Source organism: Miscanthus floridulus, unplaced genomic scaffold (genome assembly GCF_019320115.1).
Source record: "Miscanthus floridulus cultivar M001 unplaced genomic scaffold, ASM1932011v1 os_1922_1_2, whole genome shotgun sequence".
In the NCBI taxonomy this organism is placed as follows: Eukaryota; Viridiplantae; Streptophyta; class Magnoliopsida; order Poales; family Poaceae; genus Miscanthus; species Miscanthus floridulus.
In genome coordinates, this window is record NW_027097988.1 from 1 (window position 1) to 22,008 (window position 22,008).

The following is a 22,008-nucleotide window of genomic DNA, read 5'->3' on the forward strand; positions in this document are numbered from 1 at the left end:
ATGGATGTAGTAGCTGGAGAAAAATAAATAGTAGTAGTTCAGAAAGCTGTGGAAGCTCCACTCCCATTGTACGCTTATGGAAATAATGGGAAGAGGGCACGGTATTCAAGGGTGTTAACTCTTCTGTGTGCTAAGAAGTACACTTATGGGTGCTTGAAACCTAACAGAGACCTTTTAGCGCATAAAAAAACACATAGGACACAAACTTTTACTAAACAAGATTTTCAGGTTTCCAGACAGATAAATAATAGCTTCACAGGGTAATCCTCTACAAATCGAAAGCATCAGAACCTCAAAACACCGAAACCAATATTTATGCTTGTACATTCCTGATATGAACAAAGGAAAAAAATGAACATGCAACAGTGGAATCAGAATTACGAATGTTCATTTTTTGTACAGAAGATGTTAAAAAATAATTTTCTGTCGTGGGATAATATACATAGAAAGACAAGCATACAATGTCATTACCAAGTTGGGTAGAGTCTTCAGAAGATGGAAGTAGGGCAGCCCTGTTTGCCTTTCTTCGCCTATAGAACATGATAGATAACACGACAACCAGGACCAGAACAGCAACACCACCAAATACTCCTCCTACTATAGCTGCTACAGAACCTCCATTTCCTGGCCAGAATCGATGATGAGATTGACAATGTGTAAAAGATTCACCCTTTTTTCTCAAAAGAATAGCTGGCATCCAGTTTTTCTTGCAAAAACCTTAATGCGGAAGCACAATTAGCTTGCAAAAGAACAGAAGCTGCCTGTACTGCACAAGATGAGGATGCTTATCAGCATGAGTGCAGAAGAGTTGATAATATTCAAGTGAATATTGTACGATGCAATACAGCTGGCAGCAAAACTTACCCTGATGATTTTAAAGGACGGTAACTTCCATTGGGATCTGGAGGAGCAAAAGGAAGAAGAAAAAAGGCAGAGCAAACCATTTTAGCAAGAAAAGATCAATCCAACAGAGTTCGCGTTAATGCTAACAGCATTTTCAAGGTTAAAATGCAACAAAATAACTACAGTTCACAGAATGAAGCCAGCCCTGCAACTGCATACTATCAGACATGTGCAGATGCATTGAGGATTCCAAGGGAATTTTTCTACTAAGACTTGGAAACTTTGACTTCTTACATATGCATGAAGAGAGGCCATGAACCAACAAATGGAATCGGTAGCATGCATCAAACATCAAACAATTTAGGACTATGTCAACCACAGTGCCATAAAGAATTCAGTCGGTACTTCATCTAATTGCAAACAGACAAACACAATCCATGCAACTGTATATAAGAATAATTAGCTAATACAAATATGAAGAAAACACCTCAAATCGAAGCTAGCAGCCTAGATTACCATTCAGTTCAGTTGGTTACAGAACACCCACAATTCCCTGCAGTAATAACCCCCCGAACTCCTACATTTCTGGCTAAGCTAAGCTAAAATTGAACTGAATCCCCCGCAATTGACATGACACAACAGCAGGAGCTAGAAATTCTCACCTTTTACGGGGATGAAAACGAGCCCGCTTGTAGCGGTGTCCATGCCGGGGTTATACTTGCGGAGCAGCTCCAGCTGCGACGACGAGTTGAAACTGTAGTTGGCGGCGACTGCGGCGAGGGTCAGGCCGGTGAGCGGGTAGGTGAGGAACAGCCCGTAGTACGGCGAGATGTTGGTGTCCCCGCAGGAGCAGTTGACGGTGACGTTCACGGTGCCGGTGTCGGGGATGTTGTTCTCGGGGTACGTGTTGGTTCGGGCGAGCCAGTCGGATGTGGTGAGGTTGTTGAAATGGCCGGCGATGGTGGTGTAGGTATCGCCGGTGGAGACTTTGTAGGGGAGGGAGCCGGCCAGGTAGGTGGCGGCCGAGTTGGGGAACGTGTTGCAGCCGCAGGTGAAGGAGACGTTGAGTCTGTCGCCGGCCTGGATGTAGTCCAGGTTGGGGTACTTGGTGTTGTAGAGGCCGAGCGTCTTGTAGTTCGGGATGTCGAAGAGGCTGGCGATGTAGGTGAGGTTCTGGTTCCGGGAGATGAGGTAGGAGCCGAGCGCGAGGTCGCAGCCGGTGGAGCAGCCGTCCCCCGCCGCCGCCGCGGCCGACGCCGCGGCGGAGAGGAGGAGGAGCCGCATGAGGACGTGTGGTGGCGCCATGTGGACGGACGGCGAGGAGGAGGAGGTCAGGAGGAGGCAAACCCTAGCCGCGGAAGCGTGTAGCCATTCGAGGAGGAGGAGGAGCTGGGGGAGGTGCGGTGCGGGGAGTTTGGGGGGGAGAGGTGGGGGTGAAGCAGCAGCAGAGCAAAGCACAGCACAGCACGCGGCGACGACGGGCGCGACAACGCCGCGGGGAGTTTGACCCCGGGCGCGCACAGCACAGGGTCGTGGGGGCTCCCGGTGGGCCCACCCCCCGTGTTCGCGGTGACACTGGCAGGTGGGGGTTCGATGCGCGGCCAACGGACAGACAGAGACAGGTGAAATAGAACGCGGGGGGCGGGCCCACCACGTGGAAGGTCGTTCCGGGGAGGCGCCGTGCCCGTGGTGAAGTCGCCAGCGACGACGGGGCCAGCAACGGCGGCGCCGCCGTGGACAACCCGTCGTCAAAGGGATCTGGAATAATTTTGGGCTAGTCGGCCACGGCTCACGGGATGCTGTCCCATTCGGGGATGTTTCGCTTTTGTCCTGGGCACTAATCCGTTTGTCATTACCAAGGATTATCATTAGCTTAAGGCCAGTCTCAGTGGAGTTTTTATCTCCTAGTTTTCAACACACCCATATTTTGAAAACAGTGCAGAAGAGTTTTATCCCCATGAAACTCTCTCTACTCCTATGAAACTTTTATCTTCTCTCTCTTCATCAAAACAATACCATGTCAACATATTTAATATCCATAAAACTCTATAAAATCCCATTTGAAACTGACCTAGATCCGTAATACATCAGTGATCAGTGCACGGGGCACTAGCGTCACTGCGTCAGGTTTCTCCGGGAAGCGATATTTGTCCAGGACTGCTCCTGTCGTCACGCTTGTCAGTACATGCTGCTGCTTGATTACAACGTCCGTCCCAAATTGAATTAATTTTTAAAATTATCGTAAATTAATTATTTAAATTTGCTCAATTTTATTTTATAAAAAAAATACCAACATCTTAAAATATACTTTTATAATACACTTGTATGATATTATGGATGTTTTTATCCTTTTCTCTAAAGTTGTTCGGGGCTGTTTGGTTCACTCCTCTAAAATTTAGTGACTAAAGTTTAGTCACTTTTAGTGACTAAAATACCAACATCCCTCTAAAGAGGTCACTGAAGTTTAGTGGTAAGTGTATAGCTTACATGATACCCCTCGTTAATTTCCACACCCGCCCGCTTTCTCTCCCTCTGCCCGCATTCGCTCGTGATTCGCGCTCGCTCCCCCTCGCTCGCATCTCGCTCGCAGACGCTCCCTGCGTCGCCGCCGCCTTCCCTGCTCCTCTCCACGTCCCCCGCCGCCAGCCCTCCTCCTCCAGACGAGATCCACCATGGCCGGGCATGGACACGGCTACCGCGACTACTTTTCTCAATCCTCTTCTTCTTCCATGGCTCGCACCTTCTCTGCTTCCGCCGCCGCCGCCAGCGACGCCGACGACTACGGCTTCTTCCCCGACGCGCTGGCGGCTCCCAGCCTCTCTACTCCCCAGGCGCACATGGAGAACCTAGATCTCAACTCCCAGGTGGACGCCTTCCCCTACCTTGAATCCTACTCGGGCTATCAGCAGTCAGAAGAAGGGCGCAGCGAGCAAGCATTACCCCCTTTTGGCCCAAGCGCCAGATCGGGTCACAGTGCAATCCAGCCTCCTTGGCCTGCCGAAGGTGGGGGCACATCCGGCGGTGCAGGTCGCCCAGCCAGTCGCCACAGTAGGTCTGCGGGAACTGGATCTGGTCCCCATGTTGGGGTACCGGGAATGAGCGGCGGAGGCCGTGCGCCATTGATTCCTAACCGCGTTGCCCGTGGAGCCACGTCCGCCGTTCCACAGGTCATCGGCGGCCGTGATGGGATCGAAGGAGAAGACGACAACGTCCCCCATTCGGTAATTTCCAAATCCATGCTCTAGTACATCATTTTGTTGTTATGCATGCTCTGTTAGTAATTCAAAAGATATCATATGTTGTGTGGGATTTGGGCACTAGATAGGGACATCTAATTATTTGCCACTCTTACGGAGGCCGCCTCTCTGATTGCCAACTTTGTGGTGGCAACTACAAAAATGTCCTAGAAAATAGTAACTCGCCTAATATTTTGCCATTTTTGCTGACGTGGCATGCCAAATCAGCCAGCCAGCTTGGGAACGGACCGTTGACGCTCGAAGACCAAAGGCAAAAGACCATTCTGCCCCTGCCGTGTATTGCTTAACAAGCGTCGTCTCCTCCCATCTGCTCAGTCCACTCGCTATTTTCCCGTCCCTCCCCTTTCATTCCCCGTGGCGGCGTGAGCTCGAGGCGGGCAGGCGGGAGCTCGAGGCGGGCAGGCGGGAGCTCAACGACGGCGCCAAGTCGCAGGACGGCACGACACCTGCAAGGTTAGATCTACTTCCTTCTTCTACCTACGCGCGGCATCTGTGATCTACTTCCTCCTGATGCTAGGGTTTCCTAATTTTCGTGTGTTGATGTAGGATTCGGATGTAGAGCAAACCATTAGCCACGATGGTGTGGTCTCCCATGCCCCCGTGGTATGTTTCATTGTTATGGTATGTATGTGAGGGATGTCCTAACTCCCAATTTGTTTGTTTTGCTTGTCACTGTCAGGATTGATCCTGGCAATGCTTTTAGAATCTATGTTAGCATTGATAAATACACTTTGGTTAGAGACTATGGAGTGGTTGACCTAGATGCTCAAGAACATGACCTGTGGTTTGACAGTAGCAATGTGTACACACTGAATGGCTTTGTAGATGATATGGCCAGCAGCAAGATCATTTGGGGCCGCAGTCAGCAACTGCATATTTGGGGTGTTGACATTGACAAGTGGAATAGAGTGGAAGGTTACTAGCAGTGATCAGTTTAAGGAGATGATAATGTCTAGGATGGATGAGAAGGTAATGCATGTTAGCTGTGATGTTGTTGAGAAAGATGCGGTTGGTCTGAATGACGTTGTTAGCAGAGCAAACAAAGGTGGGTCTTCTACTACTGCTGCCCAATCTGGTGTGACAAATGCAGGACATGCAGAGAATGCAGAAGGCTTAGGTGACACTTGTAGTACTCCTAAAGAAGGTAGAGCTGAAAAAAATGTGGTTGATTGGAACACATTGACTATATTAGCTGATGAGAACTGTGATGGTGAAGCTAATGTTGTGGTAGATGAGGATCAAATCTATGAGGCTTTTGGATTCAAGGCAGCAGATGAGGGTTCCTATTCCTAACATACCTGCTGATGTGGAGGATGAAATGAATGAGGCAGCAATCCCTGTTAATGATGACCTAGGAGATGAGCCAATGTTTGGTTGGGATAGAGACAACCCTGACATGAGTGTTGGGACACTATATCCTTGCATGGATGATTTTAGGATGGCAATCAAGCAGCATGCTATTGTGAATGAGTTTTCAATTGGGGACAGAGAAGTCTCACAAGGAGAGGTTTAGGGGCTACTGCAGTTCCAAGGGCTACCCATAGAAAATTAGAGCTAGGACACAGAAGGATGGCAGTGTCAGGGTACCAATACTAACACTTTTTTTGTCCTTTTGATGTAACCTTATTTCTGATATTTGCATGTTGTATCTGAATTTATCTTAACTATTTTTGATATTTCTTCATGTATGTGCAGATCCAAATCAATAAGGGTACCCACAAGTGTCCTTCAAAGAGTAGAGTTCTTGGGAGGATGGCATCCTAGAAGTGGATTGCTGAGAGGGCTATACCACTATTGAAGGATAATCCAGAGATGGGTCCCAAAGCTGTGAAGGAAGAGTTAGAGAAGAAGTACAACATAAGATTCATATCAGACTATATTTTATGGGAGACAAAGGGTTGTAGATAAATTATTTGGTAAGTGGGATGATTGTTTTGATTATTTGTTTAGATTCAAGGCTGAGATTGAGCTTAGGTCTCCTGGTAGTGTAGTTGAGATAGATACAGTTACTGTGGAAGGCAAGGTACACTTTAGTAGATTTTTTGTGCCTTCAAAGCAAGTATAGATGGATTTAGAGATGGTTGCAGACCCTATATTAGTGTAGATTCAACTGCTCTCAATGGTGAGTAGAATGGCCATATGCGTGCAGCCAATGCAATAGATGGCCATAATTGGTTGTACCCAATTGCTTTTCGCTTCTTTGATTCAGAGACCAAGGATAATTGGACTTGGTTTATGGAACAGTTAGAAAAAGCTTTAGGGCCAATGAACCACTTGGCTATATGCACTGATGCCTGCAAAGGGCCAGAAGCAGCTGTGAAAAAGGTTTTCCCTGGAGCAGAGCAGAGAGAGTGTTTCAGGCATCTCATGGAAAATATGAAGAAAAGGTTTACAGGAAATGCCTATGCCAAGTACATGTGGCTAGCAGCAAGGGCATGCACAGTAGAGAAGTTCAATAAATTGATGGACAAAGTTATTGAAGCCTATTCAGGAGTTGTTCCATGGTTGAAGGATCATCATAGTTTACTGTGGGCCAGGGAGTGGATTCAAGGAAGAGATCAAGTGTGACTTCATAAATTAGAATTTGGCTGAATCTGGAATGCATGGATCCAAGCACACAAAGATCTACCATTAGACATTCTAGCTGATGCTATTAGGCCACAAGACACTGGTACTTTTGAGAAGAGAAGGAAGATATCCAAGGCCCTAAAAGGATTCATACTACCAGCAATAATTCATCAACTAATGTAGCCTCAAAGGGACTGAACCACTAAAGGCAACTAAGGGTGGACCCAACCAAACAGAGGTGATAGTCATGTACAATGATGAAGTTGTCAAGAGGCATGTTGTCTACCTGGACCAACATGAGTGTACATGCAGAGAGTGGCAAGTGAGTGGCAAGCCCTATCCCCATGCACCGGCAGTCATAACAGCTGAAAGGTAGCTAAATATGGAGCAATATATGGATGTGGCCTACTCAGTGCACAAGTTCCAAGCAGCATATGCAGGAATGATTCCTGTCATCACTGATAAGAGCCAGTGACCAATAGTTGAGAAGGGATTCAAGCTTCTTCCACCAATTGGAAAGAAAAGAGGACTTGGGAGGCAAAGGAAGAAGAGGGTTACGGGATGCTTGGAGAGAGAAGTGGCAAAGCCACAAGATAGGTTACTTGCAAGGGTTGTGGTGAATTAGGCCATAGAAGGACCAGTTGGAGGTGCCCACTAAGTGGCACCAAAAAAGGTAACTTACTAACCTACCTTTGCTGAAATCCTTTTACCATTATTAACTAACCTAATGAAATTGCAGGAAGAGGACAAGAAAGACAAAGACCAAAAAGGGGCCAAAGAAGGGTGCTGACAAGGAGTATGAACCTGCTCCAGCTAGTGAAACTGCAGCAGCAGCACCTGAGCCTTCACTAGCTCCACCAGCAGCAGCACCTGAGCCTTCACTAGCTCCACCACCAGCAGCAGCAGCCTGAGCCTTCACCAGCTCCACCAGTAGTAGCAACACCATCACCAAGGACTCCAAGAACAAGGGCAGCAGTTAGCAAGGGAAAGAGAGGTAGAGGAAGCAGCAATAGCAAGGTAAAATCTGAACCTAAATTGTGACTCAGGAACTTGCCATCTCGACAACAGCTCACTAAACCACTTTCAAATGCAGGAGGTTGAACTTGGAAGCTCCACAACCCCTTGAAATGATCATTCCAGAGGCTGAATCTCTGCCAAACCCTGCACCAGCCAAGAAGATGACCCCTAGGAGGAAGCAGCTAGCCACAAAGGTGAAACTGATGAAGCAATGAATCCGTGTGATCCATATCTTGGGAACTTTGTTATGTCATTGAAAGGTGCATGAACAACTTGTTATGGTATTGTAAGTTGAATGGACAACGTGTAATATATTGCCTTATAGGCCTGAACAACTTGTGATGACTTTGCTAGGGTTGTGTCATGTATGCAGATTGAACTTGCTATGGTTGTCAAGAGCATATCAGTGGTCTTGCAGTGATTATTTTTTGATATCATGTACAAGTGGAATAACAGAAACAATATTCCATTAACCATTCAACATTTTCACACATATATGCCCACTAATTGGTCAGACTCATACTGAAACACAGAACTTATTACTCAACTAAGATACAGCTTGAAGTAGTTCAACTAACAAACAAGGGAACTAACAACTAGTAAAACTAACAAAGAACTACTACATCACATACATAGCTCCAACCACTACACCAGCACCCATGACCAAGCTCAAAGCCTTCACTGCGCCAACCAAAGCATCCAGCTTCACCTCCATTGAGTTCTTCTGCACACGCACCAGTGCCCTTGAATCAGCTTCTTCCTCTACTGCGCCATATTGTTCTAGATTCATCACAATCTTCCCCTGGTCCACCAATATGGCCAGGTACTCTCGCTGCCACTCAAAAAACCTACAAGATCCTGGAACCTAAACACATGGAAACATATTTGATGTGATAATCGATTCAAAACCCTAACAAATCGGAACCCAAAGAATGTGGCTTACCCCTTGCATGTTCCTGGGACATTTGAAGAAGACGCGTCCCTTGTTGCCTTTCTCATCTGTCTGGCCACGAGCTCGAGCACCCTCTGTAGTCCACACTCCTCGCACATGATGAGGGGGAGCCCTGTCTACCTCCCGAGTGGGTACTCCTCTATCCTATCCGGCAGCTGCGGACGCCTATTACGCGTTGATGAGCTCGCTCGACGGGACATGGCGGCTAGGGTTGGGGAGGGCAATGGAGGGGCGGCGGCGACCAAGGACGGAGAGACGAAGGAAGAAGAAGAAGTGTGGAGAGCAGTGAGTGGACTGAGCAGATGGGAGGAGACGGCGCTTGTTAAGCAATACACGGCGGGGGCAGAATGGTCTTTTGCCTTTGGTCTTTGAGCGTCAACGGCCCGTTCCCAAGCTGGCTGGCTGATCTGGCATGCTACGTCAGCAAAAATGGCAAAATATTAGGCGAGTTACTATTTTCTAGGACATTTTTGTAGTTGCCACCACAAAGTTGGCAATCAGAGAGGCGGCCTCCGTAAGAGTGGCAAATAATTAGATGTCCCCACTAGATATGGTCAATTTCTATAACAAGCCAGCTGTGCTTTTGTATACCTTGAATTCGTGCTTTACTGTGTGACCTACACAAATCCTTTCAAGTAAAAAGAATGTGTTCAGCGTATGATAGTTTATTTCTTGCATTCTTTTAAATGTGCATCTTTGCTCCAGCTATGTGGTTGTTTGATTGTGCAAGATCCATAGAGAAATTGAACTGGGGAATAATGCCTAACTGGGGAATAATGCATTTTGCTAATTGTTTTTGTCCAACATATAATGGCTTTTGGGTCTGTATGCTATTCTAATGCCAAACTTAGTGGACAATCACGTCGAACAATTTTACGTCTCATTTTTTAACTGTAAGTGCAGCTTGGTGTTTGATCAGTCATCATAGCAACAATGTGTTTACAGTTTTGCATTTGCATCTCAGTGGTAGTTTGCCGCAATCTGATATGGTTTTTTAAGAATTGGTTGTGGTACTGAACGTTGAGTTTACATAGGCTTTGATTAAGGACCAACCTACTAGAGTGTTAGTTTGAAAGCTCACTACAGGAAGGGATTTCACCCAGCTACTTTCTTTTGTTCTTTCTCCCATGCAAGTTAGTAGGCCCTAATTATGTTTCCTGTACTAGAACCGTTATGACAAGGCAAACTGGACAAATGAGAACAACACATATATATTCTGTGAACTAGCTATTGATCAAATTAGGGCAGGGGAACGCCCGAATGGACAAATGATAGGCAGAGGGTACAAGGAAATACAGAAAAAACAAATTGTGAGAAGACTGGCCTCTACCATGAAATCAGACAGTTCAAGAACAGATGGACTCAATGCAGGAGCATGTGGACTTTTCATGAGATGACTCTAAATAATACTGGCTTAGGCAAAAACGCAAATGGGGCAGTAATAGCAGATGATGACTGGTGGAACAAACACACAAAGGTACTATAACAAGTTTGCTTTGTAGGTTTTTATTTTAAATAAGTTTATACATTTCTATCTCATTTTGCTCTATGTCTTCATGTTTCCATTTCAGAAAAGACCAGAGTGCAAGAAATTCAGGAGGGCCATACCTGCATACATTGACTTCCTAAGAGAGATGTACCAAGGATGGACAGTTGATGGCCGGTCCTCATGCATCCCCAGACTAAATACAGATGCAGATGGAGATGAAGATGCAGATGGCGATGAGGAGGGTGAAGAAGCAGATCAGGATGCACATGGCCTCAACAGTCCCATGAGTACCAGCAGCCGCAAGAGGGGGAGTTCTATGTTAGAATGAACTACTACTTTCTTGTATGAACACACAGCAAGGGAAGGCGACGCCGAAAAGGTCCCCTGCTGTGGTATTGTAGCTGCTGTAGAGGCAGGCACCGAATGACTCACCTGCCGCACTATAGCCACATGCAGGGACAGCCGCAGAAGTCAGTCCCGCTGTGTTATCTAGTTATTGTTGCAACATGTGCGTTGTACTAGGACTAGATGGATAGAGTTGTATAAATAGACTATCACGGCAACTCAGTAAAGAGAGTTCAGATTTGTCATCTCCCATACAGGGTTTTGGCCAATACTGGTGTCTTGTACTGTGTGTGTATGTTCTATTCTCCCTCTTCTTCAACCTCTACCCATAGTGTGTGGGGACGAACAACGCTTGTTCATGGTCGGCTTAGCTAGTGGATGCTCGGCAACACTAATGGGTGCTCGGCAAGACCAGTGAGTGGTTTACTCACCTAAGCCGGTGATCCTATGGGCTAACAAGTGATATCAGAGCCGTACAAGCATCGTCGCCAGACTAACCGCTGGCGATGACGGGCGGTTCAGAGATGGGCGACAACAGTGGCACTGTTGTGGCTGCCCAGCCATGACCGAAGGTCGTTGTTCGCACGGTGTGAGAAATCAGCGGCACCAGTTGGCCGATGTTGACTCGCACTAACTATGGAGAGTGGTCGGTGACCATGAAGGTCAAGCTCAGAGCCTGACGACTCTAGAATGTTGTTGACAAGGACACCGACAAGGGCACCGACAATGAGAAAGATGACATATCAGCGTTGGAGGCTATCCTCGCTGTTGTACCAGTGGAGTACAGGGAACCGTTGGGGCAAAGAGCTCAGCTAAGGAGGCATGGGAGGCTATTGCGGCGATGCGCGTCAGTTTCGACCGCGCAAAAAGGCAACGATCTAGCTTCTAAAGCAGGAGTACGCCAACCTCAAGTTCAAGGATGGTGAAATGGTGGAGGACTTCTCCCACTGCCTATAGACGCTCATCAGCAAGCTGAAGAGCCATGGCGTCACCATCGATGAAGAGGAGGCGGTCTCCAAGTACCTCTACTCCGTGTCGGCAAAGTACATCCAGATCGCTCTCTCTATAGAGACAATGTTGGACTTGTCCATCCTCACCATTGAAGATGTGACATGTCATCTATGGGCGATGGACGAGTGCCTAGAGCAGGCGACAGCAACGAAGGACAGCGGCAAACTGCTGCTGACGGAAGAGGAGTGGGCTGCTCGGAGGAACTCTGGGAAGGTAGCCTCCTCCAACCACGGTGGCGATGGCAAGCGCCGCAGCAAGGCTTCTTCAGAGAAGAAAAAGCAGATCGACCCCAACGCCTGCAGGTGCTGTGGGAAGATGGGCCATTGGGCATGGGAGTGCCCAAATCACAAGCAGGAGAAGAAGGCTGAAGCACATATGGCGCAAGCTGCTGCTGATGATGAGGCCACTACCCTGATGGCGACGTTCTGTGCACTACACGACGTTGAGGCCGAGGAGAGGGAAGAGGCAACTATAGTGGAAGGACCTAGGAAGGCCTTGAAGACTATCAACCTCGACGAACCACGTGCCTAAGTCTACCTCCGATGTGTGGGCGCCGACCAGGAGCAGCGGTGGTACCTGAACTCTGGTGCTAGCAACCACATGACGGGCTCCAAAGCATCCTTCTCCGAGCTCGACGACGATGTTACCGGTACGGTGAAGTTTGGTGATGGCTCAAGGGTGGCTATCCAAGGGCACGACACCATCATCTTCAGGTGCTAGAATAGGGAGCACCACACGCTAACGGATGTATATTACATCCCACAGTTGCGTTCTAGCATTATCAGCATTGGTCAGCTAGATGAGCACGGTAGCGAGGTACTGATCAAGGATGGAGTCCTTAGGATCAGGGACCGGGAGTAGTGACTTCTTGCCAAGGTGAAGAGGTCCCCGAACTAGTTGTACCTGCTTGACCTGAAGGTAGAGCAGCCGGTGTACCTGGCGGCAAGGCACACCGAGGAACCGTGGATGTGGCATGCTTGGTTCGGACATCTCAGTTTCGACGCGCTTGGTCAGCTGAACAAGATGGTCCGAGGGCTACCCCACATCAAGCATGGAGGCGAGCTGTGTGACAGCTGCCTGGTCGAGAAGCAGAGGAGGCTACCATTCCCAAAGACGGCCAAGTATCACGCGAAGGATGCTCTCGAGCTCGTCCACGGCGACCTCTGTGGGCTGATCACACTAGCTACAAACGGTGGTCGGTGGTACTTCCTCCTGCTCGTGGGTGATTGCAATCGCTACATGTGGTTGCAACTCCTAATGAGCAAGGACGAAGCGGCGGCGGCGATCAAGAAGTTCAAGATGCGTGCGGAGGCCGAAAGCGGCAAGAAGCTCCACGTGCTGAGGACTGATCACGGTGGCAAATTCACTTTGGTGGAGTTCATTGCATACTGTGCAGATCAGGGTGTGGTGCGACACCACACCACGCCATACTCGCCACAACAGAATGGTGTGGTGGAGCGACGGAACCAGACGGTGGTCGGCATGGCCCGATCCATGATGAAGGCCAAAGGCATGCCGACAAGGTTCTGGCGTGAGGCAGTGACCACGGTGGTGTTCATCCTCAATCGCGCTCCAACCAAGGCCCTAACGAGCAAGACATCGTTCGAAGCTTGGTATGGGCGCAAGCCAAGCGTGTCCTTCCTCCGGACATTCGGCTGCATCGGCCACGTTAGGAAGACAAAGTCAAACCTCACCAAGTTGGAGGACAGGAGCACACCCATGGTGTTCCTGGGCTACGCGGAGGGTACCAAGGCGTACCGGCTCTATGACCCACGTGGAGACAAGGTGCTTATCTCGCGCGACATCGTGTTCGATGAGAAGGCGACTTGGGACTAGACCAGTCTGAGCACGGGGGAAGCTGGCGGCTTCACCAGCACCATCATCATCGAGCACTTGGTCATCCACGGTGGAGACGTTGGGGAAGAGGTGCTGAGCACTCCAGCGGTAGGGCCAAGCACTCCTAGGGCTGTGCCGAGCACTTCAGGAGGGATGCCGAGCACTCCTAGAGGGATGTCGAGCATGCCAGGAGTGGCGCCAAGAGGTTCTATAGTGGTGGCAACCACTCCAGGACAGGTGGCGAGCACTCCCGTGGTGGAGCCAAGAGGTCTTGCAGTGGTGCCGACCACTCCAAGACTGAGGCTAAGGACTCCTATAGTGATGCCGAGAACTATAGGAGTTGTGATGAGTTGTCCAGAAGTAGTGCCGAACACTGCAACCAGGGTGCCGAGCACTCTAGGTGTTGTGCCGAGCACTCTAGCGGAACAGGGAACTCCATCGACGCCGATCGAGTTCGCCTCACCTCCAAGTGACATCACTGAGTTCGTGGATGCCTTCCACGAATGTGAGGAGGTGCGATCGGCATAGGACCCTTAGGACTAGCTGGTCAGCTGCTCAATGACGCAGAGCTGCTGCTTGTTAGTGCAGAGGAACCACCCACATTCGCACTGGCCGAGCGGGACAGAAACTGGCGACGGGCGATGCTGGAGGAGATGAAGGCGATCGAGGAAAATGAGACATGGCAGCTCGTCGATCCACCTCTAGGATGTCGTTCGATCAGCCTGAAGTAGAATCACTAAAGAAACCAAACGACCCTTAATATCATTTGATTTAAGGCAACTCTAGAGATTGATTTGTAGGCCACATGTCAACCATCCGTGATGGGCACCGAGCAAGATGACTTCTAGTCACATTCACTTAATATCATTTTAAATTTATATTAAAAAATGAAATTTGAAAAATAGATCTTTTCCTCATTTTTCATATCTTTAGTACTTTGTACTCTATGCCCCCACAAATTAAACGGGAGATATACTATATGTTACTTACGTGACTAATTAAGGGCGTGTTTGGTTCCACCTTCTAAAGTTTAGTCCATGTCATATGTGATGTTTGACACTAATTAAGGGGATGTTTGGTTCCACCTCTCTAAAGTTTAGTCCCTTTTCTCTAAAGTTTAGCCCACGGGATGCTGTTTCAAGGACTAATTAGACTAATAATGGATTAATTAGGCTTAATAGATTAGTCTCGCGAACCCATTGCTCAACATCTCTTGAGAAGGGGCAGCAGCACAGTAATGCCTGGTCGCAGAGGTAACATTCCTCTCTCGCCTCTAGTCCATGTCTCGCCCAGCGATCATTGGTCCAATGACGCCTCCGAAAGGCAAGCCACAGGAAGATTTTAACTCGCAATGGCGCCCATGTCTTCCAGATCATGGCGCGGCCTCGGAACGGGATCGAACCTTTGTGAAGCATAGTGTACGCTGACTTGGCGCTGTAGGCCCCGTCGGGCGTCCATCGCCATACGGTCCTGTCCGGCTGGTCTGTGAGGACGGTGTGCTCCGCAGCTTCCCAGAGGTCGAGATATTCCGCGAGCGCCATGTCGGTGAAGTTGCCTGCAAGCCCGCGCGTCCATTGTCTGCCTGACAGCCCGTCGCGCACTGTGAGACGCGCTCTGACTCGTCTGGGCACCAACTGCACCAAGTTTGGTGCCATGTCTGAAGGCGCGGCTCCCTCGATCCAGCGGTCATCCCAGAACAAAGCTTGCCGACCGTCGCCGATGGCAGTGCACGTTGACGCCCTGAAGAACGCCTGGACTTCCTGGTCAGTGTTGATTGGGAGCTCGCTCCATGCGCGCGTGCTGTCCGTTTTCTGCAGCCATAGCCATCTGGTTTGCAATGCAAAGCCGGCGAGCTTGAGGTCGGTGATCCCCAGTCCCCCCAGTTCCGTCGGCTTGCAAGCAGTTGCCCAGGCGACCATACACTTGCCGCGCACCGAGCTGTCTTTGCCGACCCACAGGCCACAGAAACCTTCTGCAGATTGAGTCGATCTCTTTCCACGCCCAACATGGTGGTAGGTTGTCCGCCATCATCGAGTAAATTGGAACCGCCCGGAGTACGGACTTGATCCATATGAGCCGCCCGCTCCGCGCCATCAGCGAGCCATGACACGGCGACATCTTCCTTGCGACGGCTTCGACCAGTGAGTGATATTCAGCCTTGGGTATCTTCTTGGTAGTGAGCGGCAAGCCTAAGTACTTTATGAGGAATTGCTGAACCTGGCAGCCAAGTATTGCGACAATGTGGTCTAATGTGTCCTCGCCACCATAGATGGGAGTGACGGAGCACTTTGCCAGGTTAGTCTTGAGGCCCGTTGCTTCACCGAATACCCTCAGTATCTCCTTGACAGCCATTGCCTCTTGAACAGTTGGTTTGATGAAAAGTATCACATCATCTGCATATAAGCTGCACTGGTACCTGACCTCCCGCGGCTCCATCGGACGCAACACCCCGTCTCGGCCGGCTTTGGCAATCATCCTGTGCAGTACGTCCATTGCAATAATGAACAGTAACGGTGATAGTAAGTCGCCCTGACGCACCCCTCAGAGGTGCTTGATTGGTGTTCCCTGGCGGCCGTTAAGGATTATCCTGGACGAGGCGGTTGACAGAAGCGCTGAGATCCATCGGCACCACCTGCGTCCGAACCCCCTTGCTTGCATCACTTCCAGCAGAAAATGCCAGGAGAGGGTATCAAAGGCTTTCGATATGTCCAACTTGAGCAGGAGCGTGGGGATCTTTTTCTTCCTTATGAGAACCGACGCCCGCCGGATGTACTTGAAGTTATCTTGAATCGTCCGGGACCGGATGAAGGCGTTCTGATTCTTGTCGACCAGCTCATTGAGCTTTGGCGCGAGCCTCAGCGCAAGGATCTTGGAGATCAACTTCGCGAAGCTATGAATCATCGTAATTGGTCTGAAATCAGCCGGGCAAGACGCTCCCACCTTTTTAGGCAGCAGCACAATCAGTGCATTGTTGAGCCTGTCAAGTCCTCTGCAGTCCCCCTGTGTGAAACACTGGATTGCCGCCATGATGTCCTCCTTGATTACAGGCCAAGCCGTTTTATAGAACATGCCGGTGAACCCGTCAGGCCCGGGTGCCCTGTCTGCTGGCAACTCCTGGTGTCTGCGTCGAGTTCGTCAAGAGGTAAAGGATGGATCCCCAAGGCGGCGAAGTTGAGAGTTGTCGCCCAGACGACGCCGTGCCGAACACGTTGCAGAAGTGCTCGAACATGGCCTTTTCCATCCCGTCATGGTCCGCAACGACGTGGCCGTCCACGTTGAGAGATGGGATGAAGTTCCGGCGCTTTCTTCCTCTTGCGATCAGGTGGAAGTAGGCAGTGTTGGCGTCGCCCTCGCTCAGGTGCCTAATCCGCGAGCGCTGCCTGGCGATGGTTCGTTCCAAGGAGGCGAGGCCCAGCACTCGCATTTTCATCCTCTTCCTCAGGGCTGCTTCTGCATCGGAGAGCACCCGTGAGTCCTGGGCCACGTCGAGACGGTGAATGAGTTCGCGGGCCATGAGAAGCTGTTCCCTGATCCCCCGATCTTGGTGGCTGACCGTCGCTGTAGTTCCTTGACGAGCGCACGAAGCCTGGCATCTAGCCGCCACAGCGGCGCATGGGCTTCAATGGGACTGCTCCATGCCTCAGTCACTGTTTGTTCGAAGTTCTCGAACCTGGGCCAGAAATACTCGAAGTGGAATCTCGCCTTGGTCATGGTCCCCACGTTGGCAATAAATTTGCTGGGGAGCTATGCTCCACAGTTTTCTGTAAAAAAAAAAAAATCTTGTCTAATAATCTTATTAATAAGACAAATAAATGAGTGAAGCATCTAATGGGGCCACAGGTTTTCTACTCAGTTTTTGTCACTGCTCACTAAGCTTGGTTGTCATGTATTCTAGCAAATTTTTTATGGATCTGGACTCTTTTCTCGTTGGATTCTTCTAGTCAAATATGGTGGCAGAGGACCCAGAGGTTGGGGGCTTGGGGCTTTTCACCACTTGCTTGATCCACCTGAAGCCAGAATAGTACACAGGATGTGTGATTGCAATCAGCTTCGGTGCGAATTTTTCAAGAAGCAGCACAGCTCGGGCCTGCCATTGAACGCTGTCGTACTTTTGGAACTAAAATTTCTAACAGAATACCAAACAGCACGAAGCACCATGTAAGTTTGTGAGAACTTTGTATCTAGAACAGCACGACTTATAGTTTAAAACCGATGGAGTAGGTCAATATGTTCACAGCTCACCGTTAATAACATCGGTATGTTCACAGGTTTTTGGCTGATAAGTCTGACTAGTGCTAGTTTGTTATGAGAGAAAAACATTGTTGATTGACTGATAAATCTTGGCTGAAACCAACAAACGAACAGGTTGCATGTGTGAAGAGAAAGAAAAGAAAACATCCCACGCATATTCTTAGCCTTTTATTTAGAAAGGGCTGAGGATTCAGGAACAAGGGAGTGCAATCAGATCACCAATTTATTTCTCGAAAGAAAAATCTGTAAATGCAACCCATTAATATGACAAGAGAGCAAAATCCTAACCGCAATTCAAGATGCAGATCTCGGCCGGCAAACCTTCTGAAGCCATGCCAAATCATACCAATTCATGCTTTAGAGAATTATAATCTAGAGAACAGTAGAACAGAGCATAACCCAACAACAACACAACAACAACAAAGCCTTTTAGTCCAAACAAGTTGGTGTAAGCTAGAGTTGAAGCCCAAGCCCCTAATCACGGTTCAGGCACGTCAATAGTTATTTTACAAACACTCCTGTCCAAATAAAGATATCTAGGTATATCACAACCATTTAAATCTCTTTTAATTGCCTCCTTCCATGTCAGCTTCGGTCTTCCCCTACCTCTTCTCACATTGATATCTCGACTTAGAACTCCACAACGCACTAGTGCTTCTGAAGGTCTCATTTGAACATGGCCAAACCAACTCAACCGATGTTGGACAAGCTTTTCTTCAATTTGTGCTATCTAGAAATAAAAACGGATCGGATACGGACGGATATCACTAATATTATATTTGTTTTCATATTTCTGTTTGGATTCCAATTCGAATGCGGACAGTGTCAACCTGCCGAATATGATACGTTTAGATATCGACATCATAAATATGCGATTTGAGTATTCAAATACGGATACAGTATCGAATGTTGAATATCCGGGCTCGGATATGGATGGATTTGAACTCCTATAAACGGATTCGTTATCGAATACGGTCGGAAAATATCCGTACCGTTTTCACCCATAGTGCTACTCCTAGACGGTCACGTATATCATCGTTCCGAACTCGATCCATCCTTGTGGGACCACAAATCTAACGCAACATACGCATTTCTGCGACACTCAGTTGTTGGACATGTCGTCTTTTTGTAGGCCAATATTCTGCTCCAAAAAACATAGCGGGTCTAATCGCCGTTCTATAAAACTTGTCTTTCAGCTTTTGTGGTACCCTCTTGTCACAGAGAATGCTAGATGCTTGACGCCACTTCATCCACCCTGTTTTAATCCTATGGCAAACATCTGCATCAACATCTTCATCCTTCTGCAGCACCGATCCTAGATAACGAAAGGTATCTTTCGTAGGCACTACTTGACCTTCCAAACTCACGTCTCCCTCCTCATATGTAGCGTTGCCAAAGTCACATCACATGTATTTTGCTTTAGTTCGACTTACTCTACAACCTTTGGAACCTTTGGACTCAAGGGTCTGCCGCCATAACTCCAGTTTTAGAACAGAACATACCCGACAACATAAAAACCCAAGGACCAGGAACCGTTTAGTTTAGCTGCTGTTGCAAAAACAGCATTAACCCGATTATCATATGAACCATCAACACTACTCTCTCTCTTTTTTTGTGAGAGCAATCAACACAAATTTTTGGCATTGCCTTGTAGAATAATACACCGGACCTTGGCCGTCTCTCATCAACTGCTGCCGTTATCTCTTACTGCAAAGCATCCTGAAGATATCCACACTTACGCATATCAATAAAAAAAATGCTGGTGAAATTTGTACTGAGGATATCCAAACTTTAATGCATACCGCAAACAGATACGTAGTTTATTTAGCCCTCCGATAAGAAATGGGCCACTGAAAATCTGATCATACCAGAACTGTGAAGCTAATGCACTGCTAAATCATAAAATGTCAGAAAGGTTGTATGTAATCTGATAGTCACCTCATTAGGTATACCAAAATACAATGTCAGATAGGTCCCAATAACCATATAGGACGGTCATTGCATTGGTTGGCCATTTCTAAGTAATAAAACATCACATGGCCTACTAGTAAACACGGCATGGTGACAAACAACTATAGACCAAATATGTATCATGTAAAGTTACTGCAGCCTCTCCTAGAACAACAATGCTGCCTCTTGGATTTCCTTCAGTATATGACTGACAAATGAAGGGCGGGCCTGGTGCAAGCGGTAGAGTCTTACCGCCTATGACCGGAAGATCACGGGTTCGAGTAGCGGTCTCCTCGCATTGCACAAGCGAGGATAAGGCTTGCCACTGACACCCTTCCCTAGACCCCGCACAGAGCGGGAGCTCTCTGCACTGGGTACACCCTTATATGACTATGACAAATCTTCAAAATGTGGGCATGCCTATTCCAGAAAAACGAACAAAACTGGATCTTTGGTGATCATGCACCTCAGATAACCTTTGGAGATGAAACCAGCCTCTGGCTCTCCTCATCCAACTCGACAACATCATCATCACCTCTTCCTTGCTTAGCTGCTGCCTCTCGCTGCGCTGAAGAATTGCCTTTTGTTGTAACTGACTGCTGATAGAGCACTCCACCAGCGAGAGTGAAGAGTAAGCAAACCAAACCGAACGTGCTTGCATGCTTGTCCCAGATCATCACATTGATTGCCACCGTAAGGAACTTGTTGACCACACCTGTCACTGTGAACGCTGTGGCAGAGATTGCTTTCCTTGCAGCAAAACCAAAGAAACTGATGAGCAGACCAAAGACACAGGACAATGCAACCGCCACAAAGGAATCAAGCTCGAACCAACTCTGCCCCCTTGACTCGATGGCTCTGAAGACCGACAAGTGCTCCCCTGTCAGAAACCCGAACACCGGCGCCATCAGCAGCGAAAGAAGATTGTTGTAGAGCACAAAGCCCCAGGTGTTGAGCCCCAAGTTGGTGACCATGTGCTTGATGTACACCATCTCAGTAGTTATGGTGATGAGGTAAGCGAGCGCCCACGAGTATGCGGTGAGGGTGAAGGCCGAGTCCGTCATCACATAGCCGACCGCGCCTCCCAAAATGATCACGAGGGACAAGAACGTGAGCTTGGAAGGGCACGGCTGCTTCCGGAACGTGGTGTCAGCGATAGCCACCAGGAGAGGTGTCAGGGACCTGAACACGATGAACGTGTCGACGTTTGCGTGCTTGAGGAGGTGGGTGTTGGTGAAGATGGCAAGGTAGAAGACAGCCGCGGCCGGCGCAAACTTCTTGGCGGTCTGGAGGTTGAAGGCGTCGTGGCAGAGGAAGCCGAGCTTCCCGAGCACCCACACCCCAACCACCGAGGTCAGGTACTGCAGGGCGGTCAGGAGCCCGGGGTAGCTGAACTTGGTGATGGCGTACTTGTTGATGATAGCCAGCAGGCTGGAGCACAGCGCGTACCCGACCACGAGGCTGCTCGTGGCGTACGCTTGCTTCGCCATGAATCAGGCCCCGTTGACCTGAAAACTCACAGGGAAAAATCAGAAGCCGGATCCCAGGCATCAATTGTCAGGTGACACTAGGTTCATCCATGGATGAGGCGGCATCAAGCAACCAGGATTGAATCAGACGGTGTTAACTGACACTGGATTCATCCACGAACAAGGTGGCATCGACCAGGCTGCTCCTGGAACAGCAAAACGGACCTATTTGGATTCTAGACAGGCATGATTTAGGGACGGCAGGCGGAAGTCATGGTGCACACCGAATTTTTTTCAAAAAAAAAAAATCAAATTAGCAGGCATTTATAGACTTGTGATTGGATCAGATCCGACTTCCGAGTACAAATAGCCAAATAGCTTGAGTTAGGGTTCGGGTGCTCGGTTTCGCACAGCAGGAGAGGAAGAGGAAGGGTGCGAATACCTGTGGGTGCTCGTCGCCGGCGCTGGACCCAACGAAGACCTCGGCACCTGCCGTAGGCGGCGGCGGCGGTCGCGCAGTTGGCGCGCCCTGGGGTGAGGACGGAAGAGCAGCAGGTGGCTGAATTCACTAATTCAGTCAGCCTTGTTTAATTCCACCCCAACTTCCAAAAAATTGCTACAGTACCTGTCACATCGAATGTTTGCGGTCCATACATGGAGCATTAAACGTAGACGAAAAGAAAAACTAATTGCACAGTTTGGTGAGAAATTGCGAGACGAACGTTTTGAGCCTAATTAGTCCATATTTGAACACTATTTGCTAAATAAAAACGAACGTGCTACAGTAACCCAAAATCCAAATTCCTACGACTAAACACAGCCTGCGCTTAACAGACTAGCGGGTAGAGCATGTTTGAGAAGTTTTTTTTGAAAACAAATGGTTTTTAATCTGAGCGTCTAGATCAAATTCCCATTGCGCTGTCATGTAAAAATATCATTCTTAAATATTTAAATTGATAATATATATAATAGTAATATTTATAATACATAATTAGTATCGTTAGATAGACGTTAAATATA

General features: G+C 48.5%; 2 protein-coding genes and 1 long non-coding RNA gene across 7 annotated transcripts; 1 reads left to right on the forward strand and 2 right to left on the reverse strand.

Moving 5' to 3' along the window:
* Positions 1–298: 298 nt before the first annotated feature.
* On the reverse strand, positions 299–2,586 carry LOC136534417 (chitin elicitor receptor kinase 1-like). Of its 5 annotated transcripts, none has more exons than XM_066526857.1 (4): positions 1,506–2,580; positions 865–901; positions 718–761; positions 507–624 (listed from the first exon to the last, which is right to left on the reverse strand). In XM_066526857.1, the coding sequence occupies exons 1-3, from the start codon at positions 2,146–2,148 to the stop codon at positions 719–721; spliced, it is 723 nt and encodes a 240-aa protein (XP_066382954.1). In that variant the 5' UTR covers positions 2,149–2,580; the 3' UTR covers positions 507–624; position 718. The 5 variants fall into 5 exon arrangements, with proteins under 5 accessions (XP_066382952.1, XP_066382954.1, XP_066382956.1 ...); XM_066526859.1 differs by having other exon boundaries at positions 718–766; XM_066526855.1 differs by lacking the exon at positions 718–761 and having other exon boundaries at positions 299–623; positions 1,506–2,586.
* A 789-nt stretch (positions 2,587–3,375) lies between these two features.
* Positions 3,376–10,510, forward strand: LOC136534419 (uncharacterized). The gene is made up of 3 exons (XR_010778717.1): positions 3,376–4,064; positions 9,804–10,114; positions 10,209–10,510. It is a non-coding gene; the product is annotated as an uncharacterized lncRNA (long non-coding RNA).
* An 8,964-nt stretch (positions 10,511–19,474) lies between these two features.
* LOC136534416 (GDP-fucose transporter 1-like) lies at positions 19,475–21,563 on the reverse strand. The gene is made up of 2 exons (XM_066526854.1): positions 21,431–21,563; positions 19,475–21,027 (listed from the first exon to the last, which is right to left on the reverse strand). Exon 2 carries the CDS (start codon positions 21,007–21,009, stop codon positions 19,987–19,989), a length of 1,023 nt encoding a protein of 340 aa, XP_066382951.1. The 5' UTR covers positions 21,010–21,027; positions 21,431–21,563; the 3' UTR covers positions 19,475–19,986.
* Positions 21,564–22,008: the final 445 nt, after the last annotated feature.

Coding starts and splice junctions, on each gene's coding strand:
- LOC136534417 (XM_066526855.1), bottom strand. CDS start 2,148: ATGGCGCCACCACACGTCCTCATGCGGCTCCTCCTCCTCTCCGCCGCG. Junction 902..1,505: donor CGTTTTCATCCCCGTAAAAG/GTGAGAATTTCT, acceptor TTGCTCCTCCAG/ATCCCAATGGAAGTTACCGT. Junction 624..864: donor CGTCCTTTAAAATCATCAGG/GTAAGTTTTGCT, acceptor ATTCTGGCCAGG/AAATGGAGGTTCTGTAGCAG.
- LOC136534416 (XM_066526854.1), bottom strand. CDS start 21,009: ATGGCGAAGCAAGCGTACGCCACGAGCAGCCTCGTGGTCGGGTACGCG.